At 42.4% G+C, this 27,322-nt stretch overlaps 1 protein-coding gene across 1 annotated transcript; it reads left to right on the forward strand.

Moving 5' to 3' along the window:
* Positions 1–1,580: 1,580 nt before the first annotated feature.
* On the forward strand, positions 1,581–27,322 carry LOC308121876 (phosphatidylinositol-binding clathrin assembly protein-like; the record flags this gene model as incomplete). Its single annotated transcript, XM_080483402.1, has 19 exons — positions 1,581–2,380; positions 9,696–9,838; positions 13,053–13,128; positions 13,526–13,628; positions 15,461–15,554; positions 15,651–15,762; positions 16,154–16,260; positions 17,663–17,704; positions 19,665–19,750; positions 21,602–21,704; positions 22,079–22,212; positions 22,413–22,510; positions 22,739–22,852; positions 22,998–23,028; positions 23,170–23,311; positions 25,526–25,549; positions 25,901–25,957; positions 26,084–26,203; positions 27,308–27,322. Exons 1-19 carry the CDS (start codon positions 2,251–2,253, stop codon positions 27,320–27,322), a joined length of 1,731 nt encoding a protein of 576 aa, XP_080339528.1. The 5' UTR covers positions 1,581–2,250.

Consider the following 27,322-nt stretch of genomic DNA (forward strand, 5'->3'; position numbering starts at 1 on the left):
GTCCATTTCTTATTGATGTTTTCTTCTTTGATTATCATTCTGCTATTGTTGGTCACCAGAGCAGGTCTTAGGTCAGGTTTCACACAGGACGTCCCTCCTGACACAACCTGAGCATGTGGCGGTTGAAGGCCTTGTTCAGTTATAAGCTTATTCCTGATTATAATCTTGCTCGTCTGCCAACACTGCTTTTTGATTAGTAAATGATGCAAACCTGGATATAGACCTTGTAGTCCTTGTTGTACTTATTTTTCCAACTGCTTATTTGAATGAGCAAGACTAAGGTCATGAGAATCAACAACAACCCAATCACCTTGGATAACGAAGTCCTTGAAGTTGTACCTTCCTTTACTTGTCTAGGCAGCATGTTTTCTATCAATGGTGCTTCGAGCTGTTATTCTTTTGGTAAGACCAATATGGAGAGCCAGACACATCAACTTTAAGCTGAAGATTTTCAATAGCAACATCACCTGAAGGATAACCAAAAGTATCACGACAGGGTCCAAGTGTTCGTTAACCAGTTCTATCCTCAGGATTCTATGGCCTTTGGTAATATCCGTAATGAAGATCTTTGAGAGATTACAACCAGGATAGAATGACACAACCAATGTGCAGAAGGAAGTGGGAATGGTTCAGACGTCAGGAAACCACCAGGACTGTGTAACAAGACAAACACCAGAGAGAGAGTGAAAACGGGACCACCAAGAACTGACCTACAAACGATCAGTGGAACTGCGTCAAACTGGGTCCTGTTAATTCAAGATCATATGGAGTGGCGTATTTCCAATGCTCCTGGTGAACTAACTTATTTCAGTGACTCAAAACACCATCTGGTGGTACAAACTTGTACTGCCAGAGTAAACTGTCAATGGCCCTTTGGATAACTTGCTGATTTTGTTTAAAGCACATACAAAAAAATGTTTCTCATGATTGTTATTTTGTCTCTACATAGTATTGCTCACCATTAAACTAAGATAGTACACACTGTATATTTACGCTATGTCGTATCCATCTCTTGCACTCTTTCACACACGCGCACACAAACGCACACACACACACATCCTGATCCTATTAAAAAGGCTGTAAATCCTGTGGAATAGACATGCAGGGTCAGAGGTAATTTTATAGGGCACAGTAAGAGTGTGGCTGGACACAAGCATCACAGTAATCAAACACCCTTTTCTTGTTTCTGTGGCTCTGAATGTGTGTCTGCGTTTCATTGGATGGCAGATAATGAAGATTTTTTTTTTTTTTTTTTTTTTACATCACACGCTTGAGTCGTCCATATGCACCAAGGTGACAAACCAGCTGATGCCTCCTCCCCTCGCTTTGAAAACCCGGGGCATCCTTCTGCTTTAAGATGCCCTCCCCAGACCCGACAAGTGGCCCAATCGCCCTCCTTTCTCAGTCACCTGATTCATGTACTGCCATTTTACACACAAGTTTGACTGACAAAAAAAGAAAAAAGAAAAAGAAAAAGAGGGACAGGGGGGGGGGGGGGGGGGGGGGGGGGTCGGAATTGGCCCAGCAGAGAAACCCACCCTTTTGTGGGAAGATAAAAAAAAAAAAAAAAAAAAAAAAACAGTGTATGAAAGCGGAGCTCCTGGGTGCAGCCTGCGCGCGCTGCCGCGAGGACCACTGAGGTGTTAGTGCGCACGTTCACGGGACGAACCGGCTGAAGAGGAGGAAGAACAAGGTGCAAAGGACAACTGTGCTTCACGTCGTCTTGGAAAAAAATGAGTCTCCGGTCGTAGAGGAGGAGGGGGATGCCGCATAGATTTAACAGCCTCATAATCACCGGCGGTCCTTCGGTCATTGAATTGGGATTCAGCGCGCGTACAGACGCACCCGCCGGCTCCTCACCTCTGGCAGCGGCACCGTTATTTCAGGGATACATTATACACCGGCCTGTAATATTGTTTTTATTTTGATGCTCTGATTCCTCTCCTCTGGATGTGACTGACTTTATGTTTTATTTGGCCGCCGCATGAATTCTCCCACCGGATCCTCGTCGGTGTTCACTGCTGTCCTCCTCCTTCACCTCCTCCTCCTCCTCCTCTTCCTCCTGCCGATCCTCGCAGAGGGCACTACCCTCCTCCCCGCCGCTAAAGACATTTTGATCGTCCTCCCCGGTTCCCCCCTCCACCTCCTCCACCACCACCACCACCGTTACCCGGACTCGACCATCCTCACTCCGCCTGCCTCCTCCTCATCCACCACCTCCTCCTCTTCCTCCTCCTCCTCCTCCAGAACATGTCGGGACAGTCTTTGACGGACCGGATCGCCGCCGCGCAGCACAGCATGACCGGGTCTGCTATCAGCAAAGCCGTCTGCAAGGCCACGACGCACGAAGTCAGCGGACCCAAGAAGAAGCACCTTGACTGTAGGTTAAGCATACCATCACTGCTTTACTGTGTAGATAGCCTGCATGTATGCATCTCTCCTCACAAAGGACAGCTTGTATAAACAGCATCTATTCCGCTTCTCACTCTCTCTCTCTCTCTCGCTCTCTCTCTCTCTCCTCTCATCCTGCAGCCTCTTTAATTAAGGCACCGTTACATTCCCTTGGATTAAAACGTGTTTTACGCAGCAAAGCAAACACTGGGCGCTTCAGTGTTTTCCGACTATTACTGCAAGCAGTAAATTTCAATACAAGGCGAGGGGTGCAAATAGCCGGGCACTATCTGTGCATGTCATTCAGGGGAAATAGGCCACTCTGGTATAGGCTAATCATATTGCAACCAGCCGCTTTACAGTGTAGGCCTATTCATTATTAACGCCACTATCGGCAGCGGCAGCAGCAGCAGCAGCAGCAGCAGCACTATATCCCCCGGAGACACTTCAGTACAGATTGTGCGTTATTGTGCAGCATCACCAACATTTCCTCTTTATTTTCTGTATTCTCCTCATTCAAGTTCACTGTCATGTCCTCTGATGTATTATCGTTAATGAATGCACTGCTGTCAGTCCCGAGGTGCTGGAGGAGGAAGGGGAGAGTCATACTGTGCTTACTGTAGCTCCTCTGGTGGGTGCTACCCCCCCCCCCCCCCCCCCCCCCCCCCACCCCTACACATCCACATACACACACCCTATCTCCACATGCTGCTAATTACCTGTGCAATCAGTGGCAATCACGTGAGAAGAAGGGTTCTTCACATGCAGATTTCACCAGTGATTATAAGACTGTTGTTAGGTTAGGTGGCTTTTCTGCCTCACCATAATTACTTGACATGATCAATAGAGAGCACGGCCAATCAATACGGCTGCCAGTCAGACTCACAGGTCAGCCGAGATGGACCGACAGACGGGCAACTATAGCAAGATCAAGAGGAAATGTGGATGAATCAGTCTGAGAGAGAGAAATAAACAAGGCAACGAGCCAGGCAGCCTGAGAGCCAGCCATCCAGATATGCACCCCATCCAGTCAGCCAGCAAGTTTGGCAGTGGATTAGTCAGTCATGTCCACAGCAGAGGTGACACTGGGGATTCTGGGCTCCCTCACAAGATATGCCACCAGGCGCTTCGGCATAACTCATCTAAATAGTGCTGTATTGCTTTGCTCTCCTGAAAAGGCCTCTGAGGAGAAAACACCCATGGGGGCGTCTCAAAAGGTTCACATGCAAGTTTTAGGAGTGAATTTATGATGGAAAAAAAAACAAAACAACCCTTTTGTGACTCTTGAAATGCAGCAGTAAGTAATTACCACTGCTTTGACTTCGTATCACTCTGATTCTAATGCTGATTAGCAGTATATGTACGGTATGTTTAGGTTTCCAGCTGGATTACCGCTCTATAGCTCTAATGTTTACATTTTGAGTGGTACAGACAGGAAACTGAAAGATTTCTCCATCTGCATGATTACTTTTTGACACTCCAAAGAAAATCAGGCCCATTCATGACTCCATGTATAGTGCTAATGCAAGTGGCAAAAAAATTAATAAATTAAAAATCTGATAAAGTACATTAAAGAACTGGCACCATTATGATCGGTGTTATTGTTCTCACGACTGAAAACCTCGATTTTTACAAGAACATTGTACCCCCGCAGATACTAAATGGTAGAAGGTCATTCACCTTCAGCACCCGCTACGAGTGGGAGTATCTCAGAAACTAGTAAATGTCACCTAACTCAAGGGTGAGAGCCGACATCCTCAATATAGAAGCGGGGCATTTACATGACAAATTTCCATCTGTCACATGGATTATAAAATGGTTTATACCACCACTCTCAAGGACAAAGAAGTTTCTCTCAGAATGGGTCAGTCTATTCTGCTCCTTGAATTGATCTGGCTCTTATTTTGATCATTGCTGCAATAAAGGCTCAATCCTTTTAGCATAGCTCAATTCACCCCGTCAGGAAGTCAGAATGGCTTCTTTTTTTTTAGTTGAATAAGTGTTTTGTACATGCAGATGCAGCTGTTCTGATAGACACCCAGCGAGCTTTTACAATTAAATCATGACGCACTTCCTGTTGAGCGGGCCCCTTGTCTCCATCCAAGACAAAATATGCAACATTCACTGGTATTCAGAGATCGCGGAGGGCATGATAGGGTTAGAGAACGATATAGGACAGAAGTGTGTTTGTGATCAGGAAGTCAGTGGGTCTAATCCCTCGACCTTGGTGGGGAAGTGAAGAAAGATGCCAAGAAAAGGAATTGTCATAAGTCAGCTGTTATCACCGTGTGCGAGTCCCACACTATCATTTAGTCTTTTCCTATTGAACTTTCCAGGTGAACGGGCCACCTAAAAGTGACACAAACTTGGTTTGTGTTTGGAGAAAATAGAAACGGTTGTAAAAGCCCTCAGCAGGAATAAACCTGGCAAACGGAGCAAAATCAATGCAGGTAACAGAATATAGAGCCGGGGTAAAAAAAAGCACAAAAAAAACTTTTTGGTTCTGTGCCACGACTCGGTAAATCTTTCTGAAAGTAAAAATACCTGTGGAAATGTTTCCCTCTGTGGGATTCAGTTTGACATTTGAGTTAATATAGATTTTCTATCAGGTTTGGAATAGTACTCATGTGTATACCGAACGTGACCGATGCACAGCAGATGCAACATATAAAAAGCGAGAATCAGTGTTCCATTTATGTACAGCAAACATAAATGTGATGCTGAGACCATTAACTGTGCTTTTAGTTCATACTGACCTTGTTGGTCTGGTGGGTGAAATCAATGACAACTGTTGATTATTTAACAAAACAGTTTAATAACCCATTGGCCTCATAATCAGGCCAGAAATGACCTTCTGCCAGTAAACCTCAGCCGGCTGTGTCATTGAGTATTTCATGTATTCACTTGTACGCCGCGGCTGTGAAAGTGACTCATTGTAGATGGTTTCTAAATCAACGGTTTATGTTGAAAAATCAGCTTTTCGCTCCTCTTGTCACAACACTTTAAGCCCTGCAGCCAGATTTAAGTGAAAGATAATGCTGAGGGAAAGTGGAAGGGACAACATTTGAACAAAAATACAACAGATGACAAAGCGACGCCTCAGAGGAAGTCGGCTCGTGAATGGGCTCCGGCAAACATTTAATCATACTCTCACACACACGTATCAGTGTTATTTTAACGGCCCCATGTTGCAACGCACTCATACACCCTGAATATTCTTAATCTAATCTAAATCAAAAAAAAATTATTGCCATTTATAAAACTCTGTTTTTGCTATAGGATTAAATTCCTTTATTTTGAAAACTGGTCGTATTCACTTTCATCCTAACTGCTTGACAACAGCAACATAGTGTCATTTAATTATATAAATCATGCACAGTGACAACATAAATCTTAGTTTAGTTGTCTTATTGATCTACATTATTTGCTATGTGGAGTGCAGCTTATCAATAATCCCAGCTGTCGATCATACAATCGATACTTCATCTCATGGCTCGGGCTATCTGCGCTGTCATACGCTGATGATTAAACCCTTTGTGATGTGGACACAGAGTGGAAATCTGTCACTGATGATCTTCAGCTGGTGTGTGAATTTGAAAGGGGAGCTTTGCCGAGGTTGCAGTTTAAGGAAAAGTTTAATTAAAGTTTGAAGTAATGGCGGTTCAGTGCATGGGGTGGCAAAGGGGGCATTTAATCTGAGGAAAGAGTTAATTTGTTGTTTGTAGCATGTTAAAAGTGCATCATTTTTCATGTTAATTCTTGATTCAGACTGCAAACACAGCAGTGTTTAGAATTTTGTCTTTGAAAAACAGATGTTTATTCATATTTTTGCTCTATTTTTGGTCTTAACCGGCTCCTGGGGCTAATATGTTGAAGCTATTCAGTCAATGCTTCATTTCTGTCTGCTCTGCCAGACAGAGGGAGTGTACAGAGGGATTTTGGAGCTTCTTAGCAAATGATAGCTGTCAGCCTGAGTATTGTAAAACTGGAGTTAAACAGCATGGGCGCATGCTTCAAATGCTAAAACTTATTAATGAATTCCTGTTGGGAGTTCTACTTTCTAACAGAAGGGTCCAGTTTGTGAACATCTGAGGGCCTTGAATGGTGTTTTATGAAGGCAGCAAGGGAAAAGAAATACATAAAACCTCAACACATCATTCTATTCATAGAGCTTGTGTTTGGAAATAATTTAATTGTTTCCTCCTCATGTTTTACTTTCCATTTTCAGATATTAGCAACATACAGACCTTTGACTAATATTTGGCCCTAAAGCAAAGGACCAAAATGTCATGACATTAATGCAGCATAGAGACAGTCTGACAGCCTGACTGCATTCATAATTCATGTCAGCAAAATGAGTCGACAAACAACAATTCGTACTGTTACACTTATTATTGGTTGTGCTGCTCCGGTGGAGGCGTGTGGCTCTAAAATAACATCAAGTCCGTGATCTGAACAGGGCTTCTGCTGAGGTGAGCCGTTGGCGTGTCGTGTGCCTTTGACTTCCATTAAACATAGAACCATCTGGGACTGTGTGGTATCCCGCATTTTAGTGAGTGTAGCAAACATGAGAGAGCTTTGAAATAAACCCTGATAACCTCTGATCCAGTGGAAGAAACAGACCAAGAGCTTTGCTTCAGAGGACCAAACCCCTCCAAGTAAACTCTCAGTAACTGCTGGTTTCTACGACTGCTTCAGGGCCTTTGTAAATCATCTCCTCTCCTAACGAACCTGTATTGTCGCTGACGTGCAACTTCTTTAACATACGTGGCCAAAGTGAGTAAAGCTGCTTAGAACACAAAATCACATGTAGATAAATATTCACAACTCAGTATTTTGTTGATGCACTTTTGGCAGCAATTAAAGTCTGAAGTCATTTTGAAGATTAATCTTTGGGCAGTTTGGTCGATTCCTCTTCGCAGGACTTCTCAGACTCCATCAGGTTGGATGGGAAGCGTCGGTGCACAGACAATTTCAGATCTTTCCAGAGATGCTCAATGGGATTCAGGTCCGCCCTCTGGCCTCAGGGACCTTCACAGCGTCGTCCCGAAGCCTCCTTTCATATCTTGGCTGTGTGCTTCGGGGTCTGGAGCAGGTTTTCATGCAGGATGTCTCTGAACATTAATGCATTCATCTTTCCCTGTGTCCTGAGTCCTTCAGTTCCTGCTGTTGGAAAAACCTCCCCCGCAGCATGATGCTGCCACCGCCATGCTTTCACTGTAGTGATGGTATTGGCCTGGTGGTGAGCGCTGCCTGGTTCCCTCCAAACACGAAGCCTGACTTTCATGTCACAGGCTTCAACGTTTCTCAATCTACAGAGGAACGACGGAGCTCTGACAAAATGACCATCAGGTTCTCAGTCACCAACCTAAATAAATCCCTTCTCCCCTGGTCGCTCAGTTTTGACGGCCCGGTCCTTTGACTTCATGCTGTCACCTGTGGGACCTTTTGCATACAGACCTGTGCCTTTCCAAATTGTACACAATCAGGTGAATTCACCAGAGGTGGACTCTCATCTGTGATAGACCGGTGACCCGTCCAGGGAGCATCCTCCCCTCACCCATAGTACACTGGGAATGGCACTAGTGCCCCACGATCCTGAAGTGGTGTAGAAGATGTATGGATGGAGTTGGACTTCACATAAACTGCAGAAACATCTCAAGGAGTGAATATTTCCTGGAGGCTCTGCATTTCCTCCGTCAAGACTAAATTCCTTTTCTCTGTCTTTAACATGTTCTTCCAGTTATCCTTCACTAAATGACATGTGATTATTACCAATATTAGCAGCACAGCCTCAGTCTTGACAGCATTACAGAGCGAGTGAATATGAATGTGACGATTTTATCCCAGAATAAGATCTTGAAATTGTTGATAAACGTTTACTGAGCAGATAACACGGAGCGTTTATCAAGTCATTGCACATTGTAATTCGTTCAATGGAGGAATCTAATGTGAAAAATGCACAAGGTCAGGCTAAGAAACCGATCTTTGTCTGCGAGGAGTTCAAAAATGTTCTTTATGGAAGCTGTTGGATTTATATTCATGGATTTGCAGACCACGCAGTACAAGATGTACTCTATGTACCACGGCACATAAGAAGGAGCATGTTTGTGCCTCCTTATACTGAAAGTCAGCAAATCTCTGAGATTAAACAGATGCCGTACATACTTCCCATTTTGATCTTTAGCCAAAATCCCTATAGAATTCGAGGCATTGTTTGCACATTCTGCCCCAGTTATAACGAGCGTTCGCTGCTGAGATCGCTATCACACTTTATCTGCATGAAATCATTTTGTCATCTATAAGACTGATGAATTGAACCCGTGTCAGTTTGGTCGTTTTCCATTTAAAGCACCCTGTCAAACGTTTTAAACAGCGAGTTCCGTTTGAAACGAAACACAGTTTACTCCTCTGCACTGACTGAAACAATGTGATCCTCGGTAAACAAATCAGGAACAGCAATTACTTCCCTTGATTATCCAAAGTTAACATCTTTGTTGTTTTTACACTTTGCATGTCGGTAGAACCAAAGTCACTTTCATTAACTCTCATCTATATTCATTTGACACATGTTCTAAAAACAATCTGTCTTTTTTAATTGAGTATGCTGGATAAGAGTTGACCTTGCAAAGTCCGTCTCCGTCCTCTGGGTTGATGACGAATTGACATTTTAGTGGAACAGGTAGGGAACAGGACAGAATTACAGCCACTCAATGGATTTTGTGATACTGTAGCCTTGGCTCTTATTCCTCTGTCTATGTGGGGGTCTATCTTTAAGCAATCACTCGTTCATAGATTTGTCATCGAGTCAGGTGAAATGAATTGGACCGATCGATGCAGCTTCAATCATGATGGCTGTCCACTTGTTCCATCAAATTAGAATAACTCAACTCAGGTGAACTCTCTGAGGACAGATATCAGTGCTTCGGTTTAATGCTGCTGTTCTTATTCAATGTAACTTGCACTACATGGCTTGGTAAAGCCAGGATGCATTTATTGATTGATTAGTAAATCCCTTTTCGTACAATGTCACAACAAATGGTGTTTAAAATTGAACTGTAACAAGTTAAATCTTATGAAAGACCATTAAAATGGCAAGAACATCTCAGTCTTGGCTATTGAGCGCAAAAGAAAGACGACTTCAACATTTTGGTGCTCGGACAGCATGTCAGATCAATATGTGGTTTATAGACACAGTGATCAAATCTACACGCCATTTGTTTAATTTTTTTTATGATCACTTCCTTTGTGCTCAATTTTCTCCGCTGGTTTGCGTCATGCCAGTTTCTCTTTGCTTCCACCAGACCTGATCCACTGCACCAATGAGCTGAACGTCAGCATCCCCCACCTGGCAGACACGCTGCTGGAGCGCACGGCCAGCAACAGCTGGATCGTGGTGTTCAAAGCGCTCATCACCACACACCACCTCATGATGTACGGCAACGAGGTGAGTCAAAGATGTCGGCCTCTGCGCGGCCCCCCGAGAGGGCCATCGTTCAGGGCAACTTGTCACACTGACATAACGGGCTTGATTTAATTAGAAGAAGAAGAAGAAGAAAAAAAAAAAAAAAAGAAGCTTTTTATCCAAGTTTGGGTCACAGGGTGGGTGTGAAGGCAGCGGACGCCCCGGACAGGGCGCCAGTCCATCACAGAGCAAACACACAGAGACAGACACACTCACATTCACCCCTCATTAAATCTTAACTCGTCGTCTATTATCTCTTTCCCCTTCTTTCCCTCAAAGGGTCCTGCCTTGTGCCAGGTCGTCATTGTTAATAGGATTGTATTGATATTGACTTATCCTGATTGATACAACTAAAATCAATCAATTCAAAGCCTGGGCTCAAACCAGGGATTTTCTCACAGTGCAGTGATAACTCTAACCATTGTCCCACCACACAGCGTCCAATTTAAAGCACGTTTGCTGAAATTAGTTCTGAAAGCTTAAAAACGTGTCATTTTCTCTGTGGGAAGTTTCCTATTATAAAGGATGGCAAAACAACTAAACCTCAAATTAAATGTAAACTGTGGTTCTTTAATTAAATCAGTCGTGAATATTTCATCTCGCGAATCAATATATTCAGATTTATTATGTATAAATCCAAACAATCACAAAAAAGACAAATGTATAATTTTATGTCCTTTTTTTTTTAAGATTTTTTGCAAAATATTTACTGAAAAAAACTGAAGTAAAAAAAATGTTCCCGGTCAGTCAACAGACATACTGACGTTACTGTTCAAATCACCAGGATTCGGTTATTGATATATGAGGGGAAGAAAATGGCATATTTCTCACCAGGTTGTAGTGATTTCTCTTCACAGTCGGGCTCTTCGAAGTCGCTTCGTCCTCGTGTCCGACGATGACCGATGAGCTCTCCCGCTGACATTTCAATGGCCAGTATGACAAATCGCTTTGCTCCACCGCTCGCTCTACCAGAGCAACAAGCGCAACATCAAACATGTTAAATGATAAGCGCCTCGGAGTAGAAAAGGAGGGCCGATCACCGCGGGGATGATGACCCTCTGAAAGCACCAGGACAACTTCGCTTTTAGTGACTCCACTTGTGTCGTGTTGAAAATGAGCTTTTTTTGTTGTTGTTGTTGTTTTTTTGTTCGGGTGTCAAACACCTTTTTAAAGTAATGCAATCTTGTTTGAATGTGGAGCTGGAATAGATGGGCGTGTGGAGAAAGGAAAGAAGCCACAGGACTGTGGATTGGAGATGATTTGGGTCATGTGCAGGAGAGAATACCTCCGAGGGGATTCATGGGTTCAGTGAAGGAAGACGACGACGATGTATTTGTGTAGACCGCTGTAGTTTTTGAACGACAGGAAATTCAACAACTTACAGCAGAAACAGCTGCTAGTACTAATCACGCCTCGTAATTCTTAAAGTCGGACGTATTCCATTGGGCTATCAATAAAAATGAGTCAGGTCAGAGTCAATGACGAGCTTCTCCTCCACTGAACACTGAATTGTACCAGAGTCTTCACATTCAACAAAACTACGTAATGGGAACACTCACACTGCAGTAATTGAGACTACATTTCTAAGGAGCAATCGGTTTACTGCCAAAAGTAGGGGTGTGTTACTTTAAATGCATCCTTCATAACACTGCTCATTACTTTATTAAATGTGGTTCTTTAAGTAATCGCTCCCCGAAGGTGTAATTCGTTCTCATTTCAACGAACCACGACGCTTCCAGCAGCAGTGGAAAGAGCAGCGAACGTACAATGTATTCATCCGTCCTCTTTACTCTTTACTCACGATGTCATCCATACAGATATTTTAGACTCATTAAAACACACCTGGGATCTCAAAAATGACTTTTTACACTCTAAAGAAGGCTTTCCCTCTTAAATTAAAATCTGTAATATTAAAAAGAAAAAAAAAAACCTTTTTTTTTTAATGGACTTTACTCTTTATACTACACCTTACTTTTTTTTTTTTTTTTAAATCTTTATAAGGTACAATCTTCAAACAAGAATCTGAAAAATCAGCTTTGGGCTGTTTGAAACCTCTGAGTTAAACAAATCTTTAATTTTTAAAATACATCTATACTTTTTGCACTGACTGGATCTCTTTAACACTTTGAGGGCCGTCCTCCCCGATCGGAGACGGGTTGTATTGTATTTCTTTTTGCTAACCCAGTATTCCAGAGGTTTTCATATTTTTCACTATTTGCATAGTACACCTTATTTGAAGGCTTGCTTTCTCTCCAAAACAAATATTATGTTCATTTTATGAGTAAAAAAAAATAAATACAACTTCTGAAGTAATAATGATACTGTGTAAAAGGAAAATCAGTAATCTAGCATTTTCTACCTTTTGCCCATTTCTGTAGGTCCAATACAACTCCAATGTAGGATTTTCTTGTGCTCATTCTGTTCATAATAATCCACCAAGTAGGAATATCACAACATTTTGTACATCTAGTTCTTTATACGTTTACAGAAAAGAAAAGAATGTGTATTCTTTACAACAGACTAAACACTGGATTCTTCAAATGTGTCGGGATTCTACGACCAGAAGTGTTCCACAACACTATGAGCAGATTATTGAACCATTTTACACAACAAACCCACAAGACACACAGCTCTGTGAAAACTGAACTCACAGATACGGTCAAGCATCATCTGACGACAATACTGCGCCAGTTTGTAATTCTCTCCTCTCAACGCCGATTAAGATGCAGCAGTTTTTTTTCTTCGTGTTCTGGTTATTGTGGAAATATTTGTATTGGTTTGTTCCACCTACACCGCCTACACCAGTCCTTGACACACATAATGAATGCGGCGGAGGCTTTCAAGGATGTCAAAGTGTCTATTTATTGAATTTAAAGGAACGTTGCGTCACCGCGGCCTTGTGCGTTCAGATGATGTCGGAAAAAAAAAAAAGAAAAGTGTTGCGAGAAATGACTGCAAATACAAAGGAGTCAAGAGGTACTGGCTTTAAACCTCTCTAACGTTAGTCACTGTAAGCTGCTAGTCCAATGAATAAAAGTGGTTTTGAAAGTCACTTTAAGCCGTTTACAAAGCTGCAGCTCTAAATGAACTGCCTGACTCACAGACTTACAGTCCGCGGGGACCTGACTCGATATTGTCAGAAAAAGATAACACTAACTTTTTCCTTCTATCTTTTTTTTTTTTTTTTCCTCCTCAGAGATTGATGCAGTATCTTGCCTCCAGAAACACACTCTTCAACCTCAACAACTTTCTCGATAAGGCTGCACTACAAGGTGATTTAATGCCATTTGGCTGTTTGTGGACTCAGCAGTGCTGTACATCTAACAAAATGACTTTACGTCGTGACTCTCCCTGGATCTGTAATACCATCAATAAGCCGCTATTCACAGTCTATGTAAAAAGGATCTGGGATTCAAAAAGGATGCTGAAAAATGTGTTTCTTTTTTTGGCACAAGAAGCGGCTCAGTAATTAAACAGCAAAAAAAAATAAAAATTGAGAAAAAAAAACAAATCTCAAAGTAATAAAGTGAGCAGACCCAGTTTGACACATCTAGTCACAATGAAAGTAATACAGTTCATATGAGAGGTATTATGGCTTCCTAACCCGATTTGGGAAATAAACTAAGCGGATCAAGGGTCTAACTGCAGCGCCTCCTCTCTGCCCTCCAGGATACAACATGTCGACCTTCATCAGACGATACAGCCGCTACCTAAATGAAAAAGCCATGTCTTATAGACTAGCAGCGGTGGACTTCACCAAGATGAAGAGAGGGTAACACACACACACACACACACACACACACACACACACACACACACACACACACACACACACACACACACACACACACACACACACACACACACACACACACACACACACACACACACACACACACACACACACACACACACACACACACACACACACACACACACAGAGTTTTTAGCATTTGTTCAATTGGTATTTTCTTCCTGGTTAAAAAAGAAGAAGCTCTTTTTTGCAAAAAAAATAAAAAAGCCACAAGGAGAACATGCAAACTTGCCCTAGAAAGGCTCATAAACCTAGACTCAAATAATGCACCTTGATTGGAGAATACTAACCACTGTGGATGTTTTCATCAAAAGAATATTGTGTTCAACAGTAAGGCAGCGAATTGATTTTTTTTTTTTTTTTACTTTTTCTGAGCAGGAGCTATTATAGTGTGAATGTTTCTATTCAGCTCTCTCCAGACTGCCTCTACACAGTAACTATAATTGCAGGACTTTGTATGTCTGTATGATTGCATGCAGTAGAATGTTTGAGGGCACATACACATAAATATGTAGTGTATATGGTTTTCCTGTGACATTTTATATCTTGGTATTTTGTCGATCTCACATGTGCAGCACTTTGAAGTGTATGAATGGTGCTATATCATAAGAACAGGATTTATTGATTATATACCAGTGAATTTTTTTTTTTAAAATGTGTAACAGTTAATCATTTCTACCATTATCAAGTGGCTTATTAACATTAACAAACATAACCTCTAACTTCTTGGCCATAAAAGACCAGAGAGGGTAAGTGAAATTTAGATATATTTGTATGTATTTTGTGAACTTTATAAGAAGAAAACGTGCCCTAATGTCTAAATTTCATTGTTTTGCTCATTGTTTTGTTCTGAATGTCTCTCATCTCTTGAGGCTGCATCGCTTCTTATAAAAAATACTAATTACTTCAGTATTAAATATAGTTTCAAGGCAAATACTATAAAACAGCAGTAAACAAACAAGCAAAATAACTTTAATTAAGGAACAATAAAGATAATGACAGATGAGGGAAATGGAGTTATAACCAATAAAACATCAGTCAATCAACAATCAGACAATAAAAGGCAACTGAAAGTGCTTCACAAATGATTGAAAGTCAATATTAAAAAGAAAAGTATTCACAAACACATATTCCTGCGCTTGTATACACACAGACAAAACACACACACATGCAAATATTCCGAGTTATAAAATGAAGTAAAGTTAAACTGAAAGACTAAAAGTCTCTAGAAAGAGTTGGATAAAGTCCAACAGTGAAATCTGTTAAACAGTAAACCTTGTTGTATAAAGCAATTAAATTCAAACTGATAAAAGGGAAAGTGAAATGTTTATATACAAATATTTGTAAGAGGTAAAAACATATAAATATTTGTATGAAGGTTCCTCAAGAAATACAATATACATAACACATTGATAAATTGTGACATTATAATGATTTCTAGAAGTTAGAGAATAAAATAGAATGAGAATGAATAAAAACTCATCTAATGAGAAAAAATAAGCTTAAAAAAGGCTCGAGAGTAAAAAGTGAGATGAAACCTGAATACAGTCACATAATAGACTAGAAACCATCAGAGTAAAGAGAAACAAATAGATATATACTAGTTAGCCTGTCTGCCTAAACAGCAGGAAGCCTGAAATATAGTGACATTATTGGTTTCACGGCTTATTGGAGAAGGAAAGTCATTTTTGAAAATGACATACTCTATATTTAAAGTGTAAAATAAGATTTTACTCACCCGTCTCAGGTCTGCGGCCTTGATGAGTGTGTCCTTGTTGTGGTGATTTCAGTGCCGACGGCGTGATGCGCACCATGAACACAGACAAGCTGATTAAGACTCTGCCCGTCATCCAGAACCAGCTGGATGCACTGCTGGATTTCCAGGTGAAACTCAAACACTGAAACACTTAAAAAAAAATGTTTTAAAAACAAACAAACCAAAAACGTGAGAGGCTGCATGAACGCGATCTCTCTTTCCAGCCCAACTCCAACGAGCTGACCAACGGAGTGATCAACACCGCCTTCATGCTGCTGTTCAAAGACTCCATACGGTTGTTTGCCGCGTACAACGAAGGTGTCATCAACATGTTGGGTAAATCACAGCCGACTCACAACACTCAGTGTGGAGATCGCAGCACCGCGACTCCATTTAACTCCATTTAATCCTTCTTTGGAGAAAATCAATTTTTCTTTCTACAGTCTCTCAAAGTCCAATTAAAGACTGCAATGATCACCTTCCTTTCATCCATCAATTATTAAAGCGGTGAGGTGCAAAGGGCCGCGAGCAGACCCTCGGAATTTTTATAGTGTTCATTAAATGATCGCCTGGCCTTAACTAATGCTCTGTAGTTCCTGGGACGCTGTGCAGAGCAACCAGCACTGATAAGAACTAGGCAACAGTCGGACGAGAATTCATCACATTTGCAGACTTTTTTTTATTCTTAAAGAATACATCGTGATCATGATTCCGATCCCCTTCACAGAAAAATACTTCGACATGAAGAAGAACCAGTGCAAAGAGGCCTTGGAGATCTACAAGACCTTCCTCAACAGGATGACCAAACTGTCTGAGTTTCTCAAAGTGGCAGAGGTAACGTCTGTTTGTCCCGACGCTCCTCCTCCTCCTCAGAGGACGCACAAAGAGCTAAAACGCCGGTAGACGACCGTGTCTGGAGTGAATCTCAACGGCTTCCTCCCCTCTGGTTCCACATAAACATATTCAATGTTCTCGTCTCATTTTCTCCTGTCAGTCGGAAGAATTCAAGCCGCAGAAAAAGAAAATCCACTTCCAACTTGTTGACATTTGCTCCAGACTCCTGTTAAACCCCGGGGATCTGATTTTCGGTCAATAACCGCAGATCAGCGTCCAGGAGTGTCTTCTCCTTAATCCTCCAAGTCTCTTTCTGCATCTAGATTCTGTCCACCTCTTGCCCTGACCTGGGGACGGGGGGTTACACCGAGTCAGCCATAATTGGCTGAATCTTAGCCTATCAGAAAGCCACTCATGTACAGCTTCCACTTGAGGGACCCTCCCCCCTGCCCCCCCCGCCCCGCGTGCTGCCTGTTCACATGCCTGCACTGCATGCCCAAGCAAGCTCTTCTTCTATCACTGTCTCTGTCTCTTATTCTCCTCTTTGATTTCCTCCCTTTTCTTAAAAAAAAAAAAAAAAAAGAAAGAAAAAAGAAGGCTCCTTTGTTTCTCCATAATGGCTGTTATCCAGTTAACAGTTGCCGTCCTCTGCCAGGCTTCACAGCGACTATAAACAGTTTGATCCTCCGTAGACTGCGTAGCATCGTCAAAGGCTTTCTCACTGCTTGGTTTCGATCCCATTTGGAAGAAGGTTTGGGGTGCAGCCGCTTGATCCAAAGAACCAAAACTAAACAGCAGACTAACGTTGACTTTAAGGACCCATTCATTTTACCTGTCTAACAAAATGTGTGTTTGTCTGTTTGTGTGTCATCTGTGTCCCTCCCTTCTCTTTCTGTTCAAAGTCAACATTAGTTGAGTGTCTTCCTTTTGGATGTTTTCTTACGTCGCAGTCACGTGACCTGTTGTCTGCCCTCTCCGCCCTGCCTGTTCGATCAGTCGTTGTGCTCAGCATTCATTTCCAACCAGTCTCCAGATCTCAGTGTGTGTGCGCGTGCGTGTACTTATAAGTGTGTATGTGTGTACAGTACATGTACTGTGTATTTTATAGGTGTTTGTATGTGTGTGCATGCGCCCGTCTCCCCTCTTCCTCTGTTCTTTATTTGTTTTCCTTTCCAGCCACTGCATGAAGTAATGGATGCTTGGGTTTGATTCTTCTTTCTCCCTCCTCCTCTTCCTCCTCTTCCTTCTTCACATGCCTCTTCCCTTCTTTTTTGATTTCATTTAAATCTGTGGTCTGTTGGGTCTTTTGGTTTATTCCTTGTTATGTTTTTTACATTTGGTTTATTTTTTATTTTGCCTCCCTCCTCCCTCCCCTACCCCTCCCTCCTTTTTTGTGACACAGCGAGTTGGGATAGATCAGGGCGACAGCCCCGATCTCACACAGGTCAGTCTACATCTCATCTCAATCAGTCAATCAACCAGTCAGTCAACCAGTATTTAAATCCGTCCAGTCAGTCCCATAATGCTTCATTCTAGACGCTCCCGTTCCCTACTCACCCTACAGACCTGCCCACACTGCAGCTGCCCCGTCCTCCTCCTCTCTTCTTCACTCTCCTTAACTCCTTCGCTTTGTCTCTTTTTTCTGTCTGAACAGAGTCTAGAATAGAGAGGAAACAATAAATGAAGACCTGCAAATAGCCTTTGAAGCAACATTTGTTTTTCCCGACAATTTTTAAGCACTTTTTTTTTCTTTCTTATCTGAATTATTGCAGAGCAAAATTTACTCACAGGTAAGATTTTTAAAGCGGCGGAGTAACAAATGCATTCAGATTTTTTTTTTTTAAATAAATAAATTTCCAGACAGACTCATCTTAGATGTCCATGACTGGGGCTCAGCATCTATCAGATGCTTTTTTTTTTTCTTTCCCTTTTTACAAGCAGTTGTTCTGGCATTTTCCCAGTGTAAATATCAAGGCTTATCTGTTGATTCACAGGCTTATCATCCAAATAAGTCAGCACCACTTCACGAAATAGGATTCTGCTCTCATGGGCAGTATTCAAATCATTTTTCTTAAAAGATTACGTCCCTTTGCATTAGCTGTGGGGAGAGCAGCGAATGGTTTTTATTAAGTAGGTTTCTGCAAATATGACTTGGATAGGAGTACATAATGTCATCATAAGTACTGCATATCATGCTAAAAACCTCAAAATGCAGCTTGTCTTTTTCAGTGGATGCATAATTGGCTGTTTACAATGTGACAAATTACACAAACAAACTGAAAAGGGCAGATTTTTTTTGTTTAAATCCATGCCGTGTGTAGTGCTTATGAAGACCTTATATGCCCTTATTCAACAACATAGTGAGCCATGCCTCTACTGAGCTCTAGATATGTGTCTGTTTTACTTTTAAAATTTTAGCATATTCTAGATTTCTCTGAAGAAGGATATCCAGAATTCGCAATTTACTCTCTTTCCCCCTTAAAATAAGTATATGAGAAATCTTTTCTTTGCCTGTTGTGTTTGCATTGTGTGTTCTCTGGTGTTGAAATGTAAAGCTCTGGGTGAAAACCGCGGGATCACATGTGGCCGAAGTGAACCCATCCATCCTTTTTATTTCCGATACAAATTGCTGGCCTGCTTGTCAATGTGTATACCTTGGCTTTTCACCAGACGTTTACATTTTACTGAGTTAACTTCTCTGGCTTCCAGTGGGACGCAGGTCCGGTGCTCGCTCAGGTCCTTTTCGGCTACATGCTTCAATAGGCTCAATCAAAGCAATCACATCTTGATCTGACCTCTAACCTGAAGCGGAATCCATTAGTTAACTCGTAATTCTTTTTAGAGGATTGTGATTTTCTTTACGTGTATGCGTGTGTACATGTGTGTTTGTTTACGAGAGCATTTTTGTGCACTGCTGGCCTCTGCATGGGCTCCTTAGATGGCTCACAGAGGTGTTTGTTGTGGTTTTTTTTGTTTGTTTTTTTCACGCTGGAGACTCGCAACCACGATGCTCCGCCCTGTCCTAAACTGTCAGTCCTGCTGCGGACTCGCTTGCATGATTCAAGGCTAATGTGTGCATGCTGGTCAACCAAACCTGATGAAACCAAACGCAAAAAAAAAGAGCAGAACAAAAAGCTGTCGTAGAGTAGATAGTGATTCTGAGGGTGATGTCTTTTATTTTTGCTGCTGCTTTTCGTGTGTGTGTGTGTGTGTGTGTGTGTGTGTGTGTGTGTGTGTGTGTGTGTGTGTGTGTGTGTGTGTGTGTGTGTGTGTGTGTGTGTGTGTGTGTGTGTGTTTGAAGAAGTAAGGAGAAGGTGTGAGAGAAAGCTGTGTGCCCTACTTTGCCTACAGGGCCGGTGTACTAACGTTATCTCCTCAACCCCGGCCCCATTTACCCTCCTCAGGCCCCCAGCTCTCTCCTGGAGGCTTTGGAGCAGCACCTAGCCTCTTTGGAGGGCAGGAAGCTCAAAGATCTCTCTACAGCCAGCAGGTATGATCAGAAATCAAACACAAGCTATTAGATTTGCTCCACTTACCTCAAAACGATTGGTGATGCCGCTGCTGTTTCCTGTACAACTATCATCAATACTACAACTCATACTACTACAGCCACTGCAGTATTATTTTAGCCTGTTATCACCAAGACTGACAGCATGATCACAAACATAGTTATGTAAGAAATCTCACACCATGGGAGCTGTTGTACATGTGAACACTCGGTAGGCGAACGTCCTTACAATTACATAACATTAATAGAAGAAAGGTTGTGAGGCAGACTGCCACTGTCACCATGTTTGTTTCACCTCTCAAGTAAAATTATTGATCGAGCCTCTTTGGTAAAGTAAAGGTAAAGCGGTACTGAATCTCCGAGTATTAAAGTAAAAATTATTCAATTCCGATGAGGAGTGTCCCTGCTCTGAATCTGCTGTATCATCATATCATGTGCTAATATTTCAGAGTAAAAGAAAAATCTCAGCTTGAAAATCTCCACCATGGCTTGTCTGTCAAAACAATCCAAAATCAGTAGTTTTGCAGCTCTTCTCACAAAGCAAAATGATTGTTGTAACTTGGTTGTAACTTGATCGGGACACGGATGAGGAGGACAATCGAATTGAAAAATGGATTCAGGTAAAAGAGTCCGGTCACTTCAGAGTTCAGCTCTAAGCTCCTCTTAACATGACACTGCGAACCTGTGGTGAAACCAGAAGAGGAACCAAGGTCAAGACAGAATGCATGTGTATGAATGATTGGAAGGCAGGCAGAAAGGTCAGGATGCTGGGTGGAGAGGGCGTAAAGGTGGATGAGTTCAAATATCTGTGATCAACCATCCAGAGCAAAGGACGGTGTGCAAACGAGGTGAAGACGAGCGTGCAGGCAGGATGGATTGAGTGGAGATGAGTGTCAGGGCTGGCGTGTGACAGAAAGATCGTAGCAAGAGTGAAAGGAAGGATTTATGAGACGCGAGGCTTGCCATGATGCCTTGCCTGGCGGCAGTCTAAAAGAAAGGAGGCTGACCTGCAGGCGGTGGAGATGACGACGCTGAGGTTTCCTTTGGGAGTGATCAGGATGGGTGCGATTAAAGATAAAGGCTGAGATGATTTCAATATGTGCTGAGAAGAGGAAGACCTCAGAGAAGATTTGTGGGTGTATAGTGAAGGACAGCAGGGTTGGTGTTGGAGTAGAGGAAGTAGGGAACAGGATGAGGTGGAGGCAGAAGATCCACTGTAGCGAGGAAGCAACCGAAAGACCAGGGAGAGGGAGACATAAATGTCTGAATTCAGGTTCTGGTTAAAAGTTCACTTTCAATCACAAACCTGAAATTTAAAACGCACACGTTCCCACCAGATTCTAGTGAAATCCAAACATTCGCTCAAGGTTTTACTGCTACAACAACCTTGATGACTGGTTGTTCTGGTTCTATTACTTTATAACGACGCTATGCTGATAGAAAACATTTGCTCTATGCATCCAGCACTTTTATGTCAATATCCATCAGCCTGTGGAATAGACCGCACTGAAATGAAGTGAAGGCATGTTCTTTGCATAATGAATCGTAATAAAATGTTTCCTCAGACCTTTAGTTTTATCATTCTGTCAATATATCGATCTGTTCATATCAGGTGGGTTTCCCTCATGACTTTAATATCTCTGTAAAGTTCTTAGTTTTAAAGAGCAAAGACACAAAATATAAAGTAATAAAGCAGCTGTGTTGATCTGCTTGTGTGTGTGTGTGTGTGTGTGTGTGTGTGTGTGTGTGTGTGTGTGTGTGTGTGTGTGTGTGTGTGTGTGTGTGTGTGTGTGTGTGTGTGTGCGTGCGTGCATGCGTGCATCTCACCTTTAGATCCAGCACCTTATCCAGCGCAGTGTCGTCCCTCTCCAGCACTGGCATCTCTCTCAGCCGTATGGACGACAAGACGGAGGACAACAGACTGCAGCAACACAAGGCAAGACGCATTTTAGACTTTGGAATTAAACCTGCCGACGCAGCAGAAAGGTTTATGCAGTTAGTCCTACACACGGCAACACTTCCCTGAATTAAACTTCAAAACTGTCACTGTTTGCTTTTATCCAACTTGTGCACATGAGAATCTCCAGTGCTTCTTGTCCTGCACACTGTTGTTAAATTCAAACGGACAAGTGCATTAGTCCTGCAGTACAGTGAAATACACGGTCTGTCTCTGGCTGCTGGTCCGTGGCGTACAGGGATGCACGGAGAATAGAAATGAAGCCCCAACCTGAGCACTGCGGCTCAAATATTTTGATGAAGCAACATCCGGGAAAGGTTGTAATCACTTGCTGTCGGTTCCTTTTGATGCAGGAGGACGGTCATAAAGTAATCGACATTCAGACGCCAAACGTGTCGCCCAGCACCCAGTCCGTGGGCAGTGCCAACAGCAGCGGAGGAGCCACAGACCTTTTCTCCAACTCACCCATCGTACCAGTAAACAACCAGTGAGTCGAAGCCCTGAGAGAAACGGCTTCTCCGAATGGCACAAATAGTGACGATCTCTTAATGCTACGGTCGTTTTAGGGCTGGAGTTGTCGCACCAGCTCTTTAAATCAAAGTCTTTCGCTTTGCCCTGGTCATAAATTAAATTCGCGGCAGAATGAGATACATATCTGCATTATCTGCTCTATTTTCCCTCCTGCAGTGTGCCAAACCTGACCAGTGAGCTGTTCACCCTTCAGCCCAGCTTCACCCCCATCCAGACCACACACACTGTGCCCAACAATAACAATGCCTGGGGAGGTAGGACTGCACAGCAGCAGCAGCACACACACACACACACACACACACACACACACACACAGATGTAATCATGCAAATATAAATATGCAAATAAAATTCTCACTCGCAAGTTCACGCTAAGAACAGGATACGTTTTGACAGTGACGGTCAGTTGCTTCATGCCTTTGACTCATTTCCCTCTCTTTTTTTCCCTCCTCTCGTGTTACCATGGTTACCCCTGGACGTCAGGTGATCTGCTAAAGCCATCCCCACCCACTCAAATCCACAGCCCTGGAGTCCCGTTGCACTCTGGGAAAATGCTGCCCAATGATTTGGACTCTTCGTTAGCCAACCTCGTTGGCAGTGAGTATGCAGCGTGTCTCTCTCCAAAGAGTCACTCATCACTTATAAATATATATATATATATATATTTATATATTTTTTTCCAGTCCTCGTCTCTTGCTGAGACGCCTACTTTTAACTGATGTTTTTCTCTCCCGTCTCTCAGACCTGCAGTTTGGGGGGACGCCAGCTAAAAAGTGAGTGGGTTTGGTTGACATCAGAACTGAGCCACGAGCGCTTGACTCTGCTGTCTGTTTATTGCTCTCCTTTAGCTCCTATGATTTCGCATCTGTGCACCTGTAAATGCTTGTGTTGGTGTGTTTGTTTGTGTGTGTCAGACCGGAGCTCCAGTGGAGTCAGCTCGTCGAGAAGAAGCCCACGGGAGGAAACGGCTGGCAGTCGAAGACCATGTGCACCAGCACCAACTGGACTCACAGCACCCATCCCATGGCACCTGCACCCATGCCCGTTCCCCAGATGGTAAATTCAAGAGCTGCGTCATTGAGTTCATGCAGCACTGCAGAGTGCTCAAGTCCTTCCACGCAGGTGCTTTCACTCCCGCAGCCTGATTAGACCTCAGCTCATGACAGCGCTGGTGTGAGGAGCTGCGTGTGATTGACAGCGTCTTCATTCTCCTGTTAGTTCAGTTAAATTAAACGAGCAAAGGTCTAGTTTATATTACCAAGTATAAATCTCCGCAGACCACAGGGAGCTTCAAATTGGCTGGATTTTTAAATTTCTTCAGGCAAAGGACGTCACGTCTGCAGCCAGTGACCTTACAGACGGCTGCATGTGTAGGAGCTGTCTCTTGAAGCGTGAAGCTTTCAAAAGTAGCAGAAAAACCTCAGCTGACATTATCAGAGGGGAAAGCGAGTCATGTTATGTGACATCGGAATCTATAAAGCTCATTCAAATGAAAAAATAATAACCAAATTATCATTATCTTTTCTTTTTTCTTCTTCTGGTCTGGTGTTTTGATTTCTGTTTTCACTTTCCACTTTGCCGCCACAACATGGGGGTTTACCGGCACATCCACTGAGAATCTGAAGAATTATTAACTTTAAATAATTCTTTCTACAAGCAGATGTCAAATTAAACACATACAGTCATGCACAGTGAGACTGGAAGTGTACAAATCAATTTCCTGCACGTGTATCCAAAACCTTTAAAGCTGTACTTGAGTAAACAGCAAAACTAACCCAGTGAAGTTATTTCCTTCATAACCGATGACTTGTATTATCCTTAACTGTGAACCATTTGAAATGTGACTCTAAAAGTGGATACAAACTCTACAAGAGCAGAATAATGTGCTTCCTCATACTGAAAGAGAAAATTAATTTCTGGTCAGGACATTTTTACACTTGATGAAAAACTAAAGTGCAGAATCTTAAGAATAAATGCAGTTTTCACACTGCTTATCAATCCGTCTGACAGTCAGTCAGACCTTGAACAATCTTCAAACCAATAAGCCTGCAAAACTGGAACATTTAAATCAGAATAGTTTGGAAAAGTCATAAAAACAAAATGGTGACGTCCAGGCTTTGTGTCAGCCATAGTGGGGGTGTCAATTTGTTGAAAAAAACTGATGTTTTTACAATTTCCTTGGTGGTTTGACCGGATTTGAGCCTCTTGCAGGCCTTTTTTGGCCCACGAACCTGATGTTTGACACCCTTGACCTCAATCTCAATGGTCTTTGTGGAGTCATTTTTCATCTTGTTAACAACCACATTGATTAAAGAGGCACTATGTGAAATATAACTCATGTCACTCTTGTAAATAGTGTCGCGGTGTGGAGTCACTTTAGCTCCAGTCTGTCCTTTGCCTGACTTTCAGATTTTTGGCTCTCCTTATAAGCCAGTGGTCCAAATTGGGTTCAGTGGATAAATGATAACCTGATCATCACATAAACGACTCCGAGAGCTTCACCCATTGTTTCACCTATCCCTCCAGCTGCTTCTTATGACGCAAACCTCTACTGTGAAACTGAATGGGCTCGGGCAGGTCGGATAATGTGCTGAATATTTTATGTATATCACAAAAATGTCTTAGAGATGACATTGAGGCTGCTGTTTTCTCTCCTCCTCCAAAAGACTTGAGGCTAACATTAAGTTTACATTGCTGAAGCTTAAAAATGGTGTGTTTCCTGTCCTTGTGTTAAAGCTTAGTCAACTCCAAGTGGAAAATCCTACTTTGATTTTACGTCTCATTGAGCAAGTTTATCTATGACACACAAGGGTTGCAGAAATCTTTGGTAAATGTCTTGTATTGTGTTTTAATTTGTGGCCATCCATTTTTCTGTCAATGAACTTGGTTTCTCTTAATGACACACTTCGCTTTGGTGTGAAATTCATGAAGTACACCTTCGGCTAAATGTAACTTCACGCTGCATTCAAGGCTTTTGAAAGGTCTTTCTGCCCTTTGTGCGACGCTCTAATTACCCGCACGTCTCTTCCATTCAATCTATCCTCATCTTTTAATTTTGGACTGATTGACCTCTCAACTCAAAACTGCTCACTTTGGCAGCAAATGGTTCGGAAAGCCGGCGACACGACTTGAATGGAGAGCAGAAAGACGAGAGTTCCGTCTATCTGCAGCAGTCTGGCTCATCCGTTTCGTCAGGGCGGCGAAGAAAGAGAATTTTGTTTTTAGAAGACTATGAATTTGTTTATCTATTTTTCCCTTTGTCCCCCACAGAACGGGATGATCTATACTGGCTATGTAAGTATCTGCATGTCACTCCCTGGCTAAGCTTTTTGTAGGAGTTACATCTGTGATTTTTTATTCTGGCTGCTTTTAATGCTGATGCTACACGAATTATCGGTGGTGTTGATTGTTATTGTGCTGCTTTGGCATTGTTATTTCATCCGGAGTGGATATTACGTTCTGTTGCTTCAGTAAGAGGCAAACAAATGGGAATGTTGATTTCGGTTCTCAGGGATCATGTTTGACCTCCCCCCCTGGGTTAGCCACTAGGCTCACAGCATCAATATCATGTCAGGAAATTGACTTTTGGGTGGAATTAAAAAAGGTTTGTCCCTGTTTTTTTTGTTGTTGTTTTTTTGTGGCCAGGCTCCAGCACCAGTGGCTTTTCCTATGACGACACCCCAAGTGCCTGTGTATGGAATGGTACTGAAGGATACATTCCATACATACATTTATGTCGCACCAAATGCAAATTCACGTGACAGCTTGACATGATATGTTATTATCATGCTGAGATGATGATCTTTTTTCTGTGTGTGCGCCGACCAGCTCCCTCCTCAGATGAGTCATCAGATGGGGGGTGTTCCCATGATGCCCCCACAGCCTGTCATGTACAACCAGCCAGTCCTGAGACCCACCAATCCTTTTGGACCCATCCCGGGAACACAGGTAACACACTCAACCGTTAAATGGATCTTTGTCAGATATTTCTCTGCAAGGAGATATTTGTTAAAAAAAAAGAAAAGAAAGGACAATGATGCTGCCTGAAATGTTCATATTCTAAATGTATTTTCCTTTTCTCAACCTGTAATTAGTGCGATCGCCGCTTGCCTTCAGAAACAGCACCAATTCTTGCAGGAACACTTGCACACAATCTTTGAAACCACCCGGAGAACTAATCACGGATCTTTTGTGGATGTAGGCCGGTGTAAATCCTCCTGTCTCTTCATGTAATCCCAGACTGAGTCAATAATTTGTTTTGTTTTTTTCCAAGTTACTGTGAGAGATTCGATGCGGCTTTTCTTCTTCTTCTTTTTTTTTTCTTTTTCCTTTTTCCCCTCTCTTCCTTTTAACATGACAATCTGTTTAGTGGGCAATATGCAGGCTGTGAGGGGGAAACAATCCAGACGGAAAACTTGACTGAATATTGAGCAGCTCGCGCTTTTATGCTCGGTACTTTGTAGCTCTGGGGGAGGTATTCGCCGTACAGCCAAAAAGCTTGAAGTTACTGAACGCACTTCTGAGATATGTAAATTGCTCTTAGAGGCAGAAGTGGAGGTTTTAAATACTTTATTACATGTCTGAGGCGCCACACAGAGAAAACAGTTTAAGAGAAAAAGAAAAAAAAAAAAGCAAGGTTGGAATATACCGGATTAATTGGATGCCTCGTGTCTGCAAGTCTCCTGCAATAATTGATGTACTCAGTCATGACCGCTGAAAGATTGAAGACATAATGATCAAGAAGCGGCATTAATCATGCCATCAGATAATGTTGAAATTGACCAGGAAGTGTGGAAAAGGAGGCATTTAAAGTAACCAGCTGGCCGGGCTACAAGAGTCTCTGAAGAACAAACAATCAAATATATTCTGGCCAATTATTCAAAACATTACGGAGCAAAATAATTGCTCACCGAGCGCGTACGCCCCTAAGAAGCTGTTTTCTGGCACTGTGGCAGGTAATACGCTTGTCAATAGATGCCTGAACACTTGATGAGGTGTTTTGTTGAACTAAATTACTCTCGATTCTCCCCCCCCCCTCCCCGTCCTCTGCAGATGCACTTCATGTAG

This window comes from Lipophrys pholis (genome assembly GCF_963383615.2).
Source record: "Lipophrys pholis genome assembly, chromosome: 16".
In the NCBI taxonomy this organism is placed as follows: Eukaryota; Metazoa; Chordata; class Actinopteri; order Blenniiformes; family Blenniidae; genus Lipophrys; species Lipophrys pholis.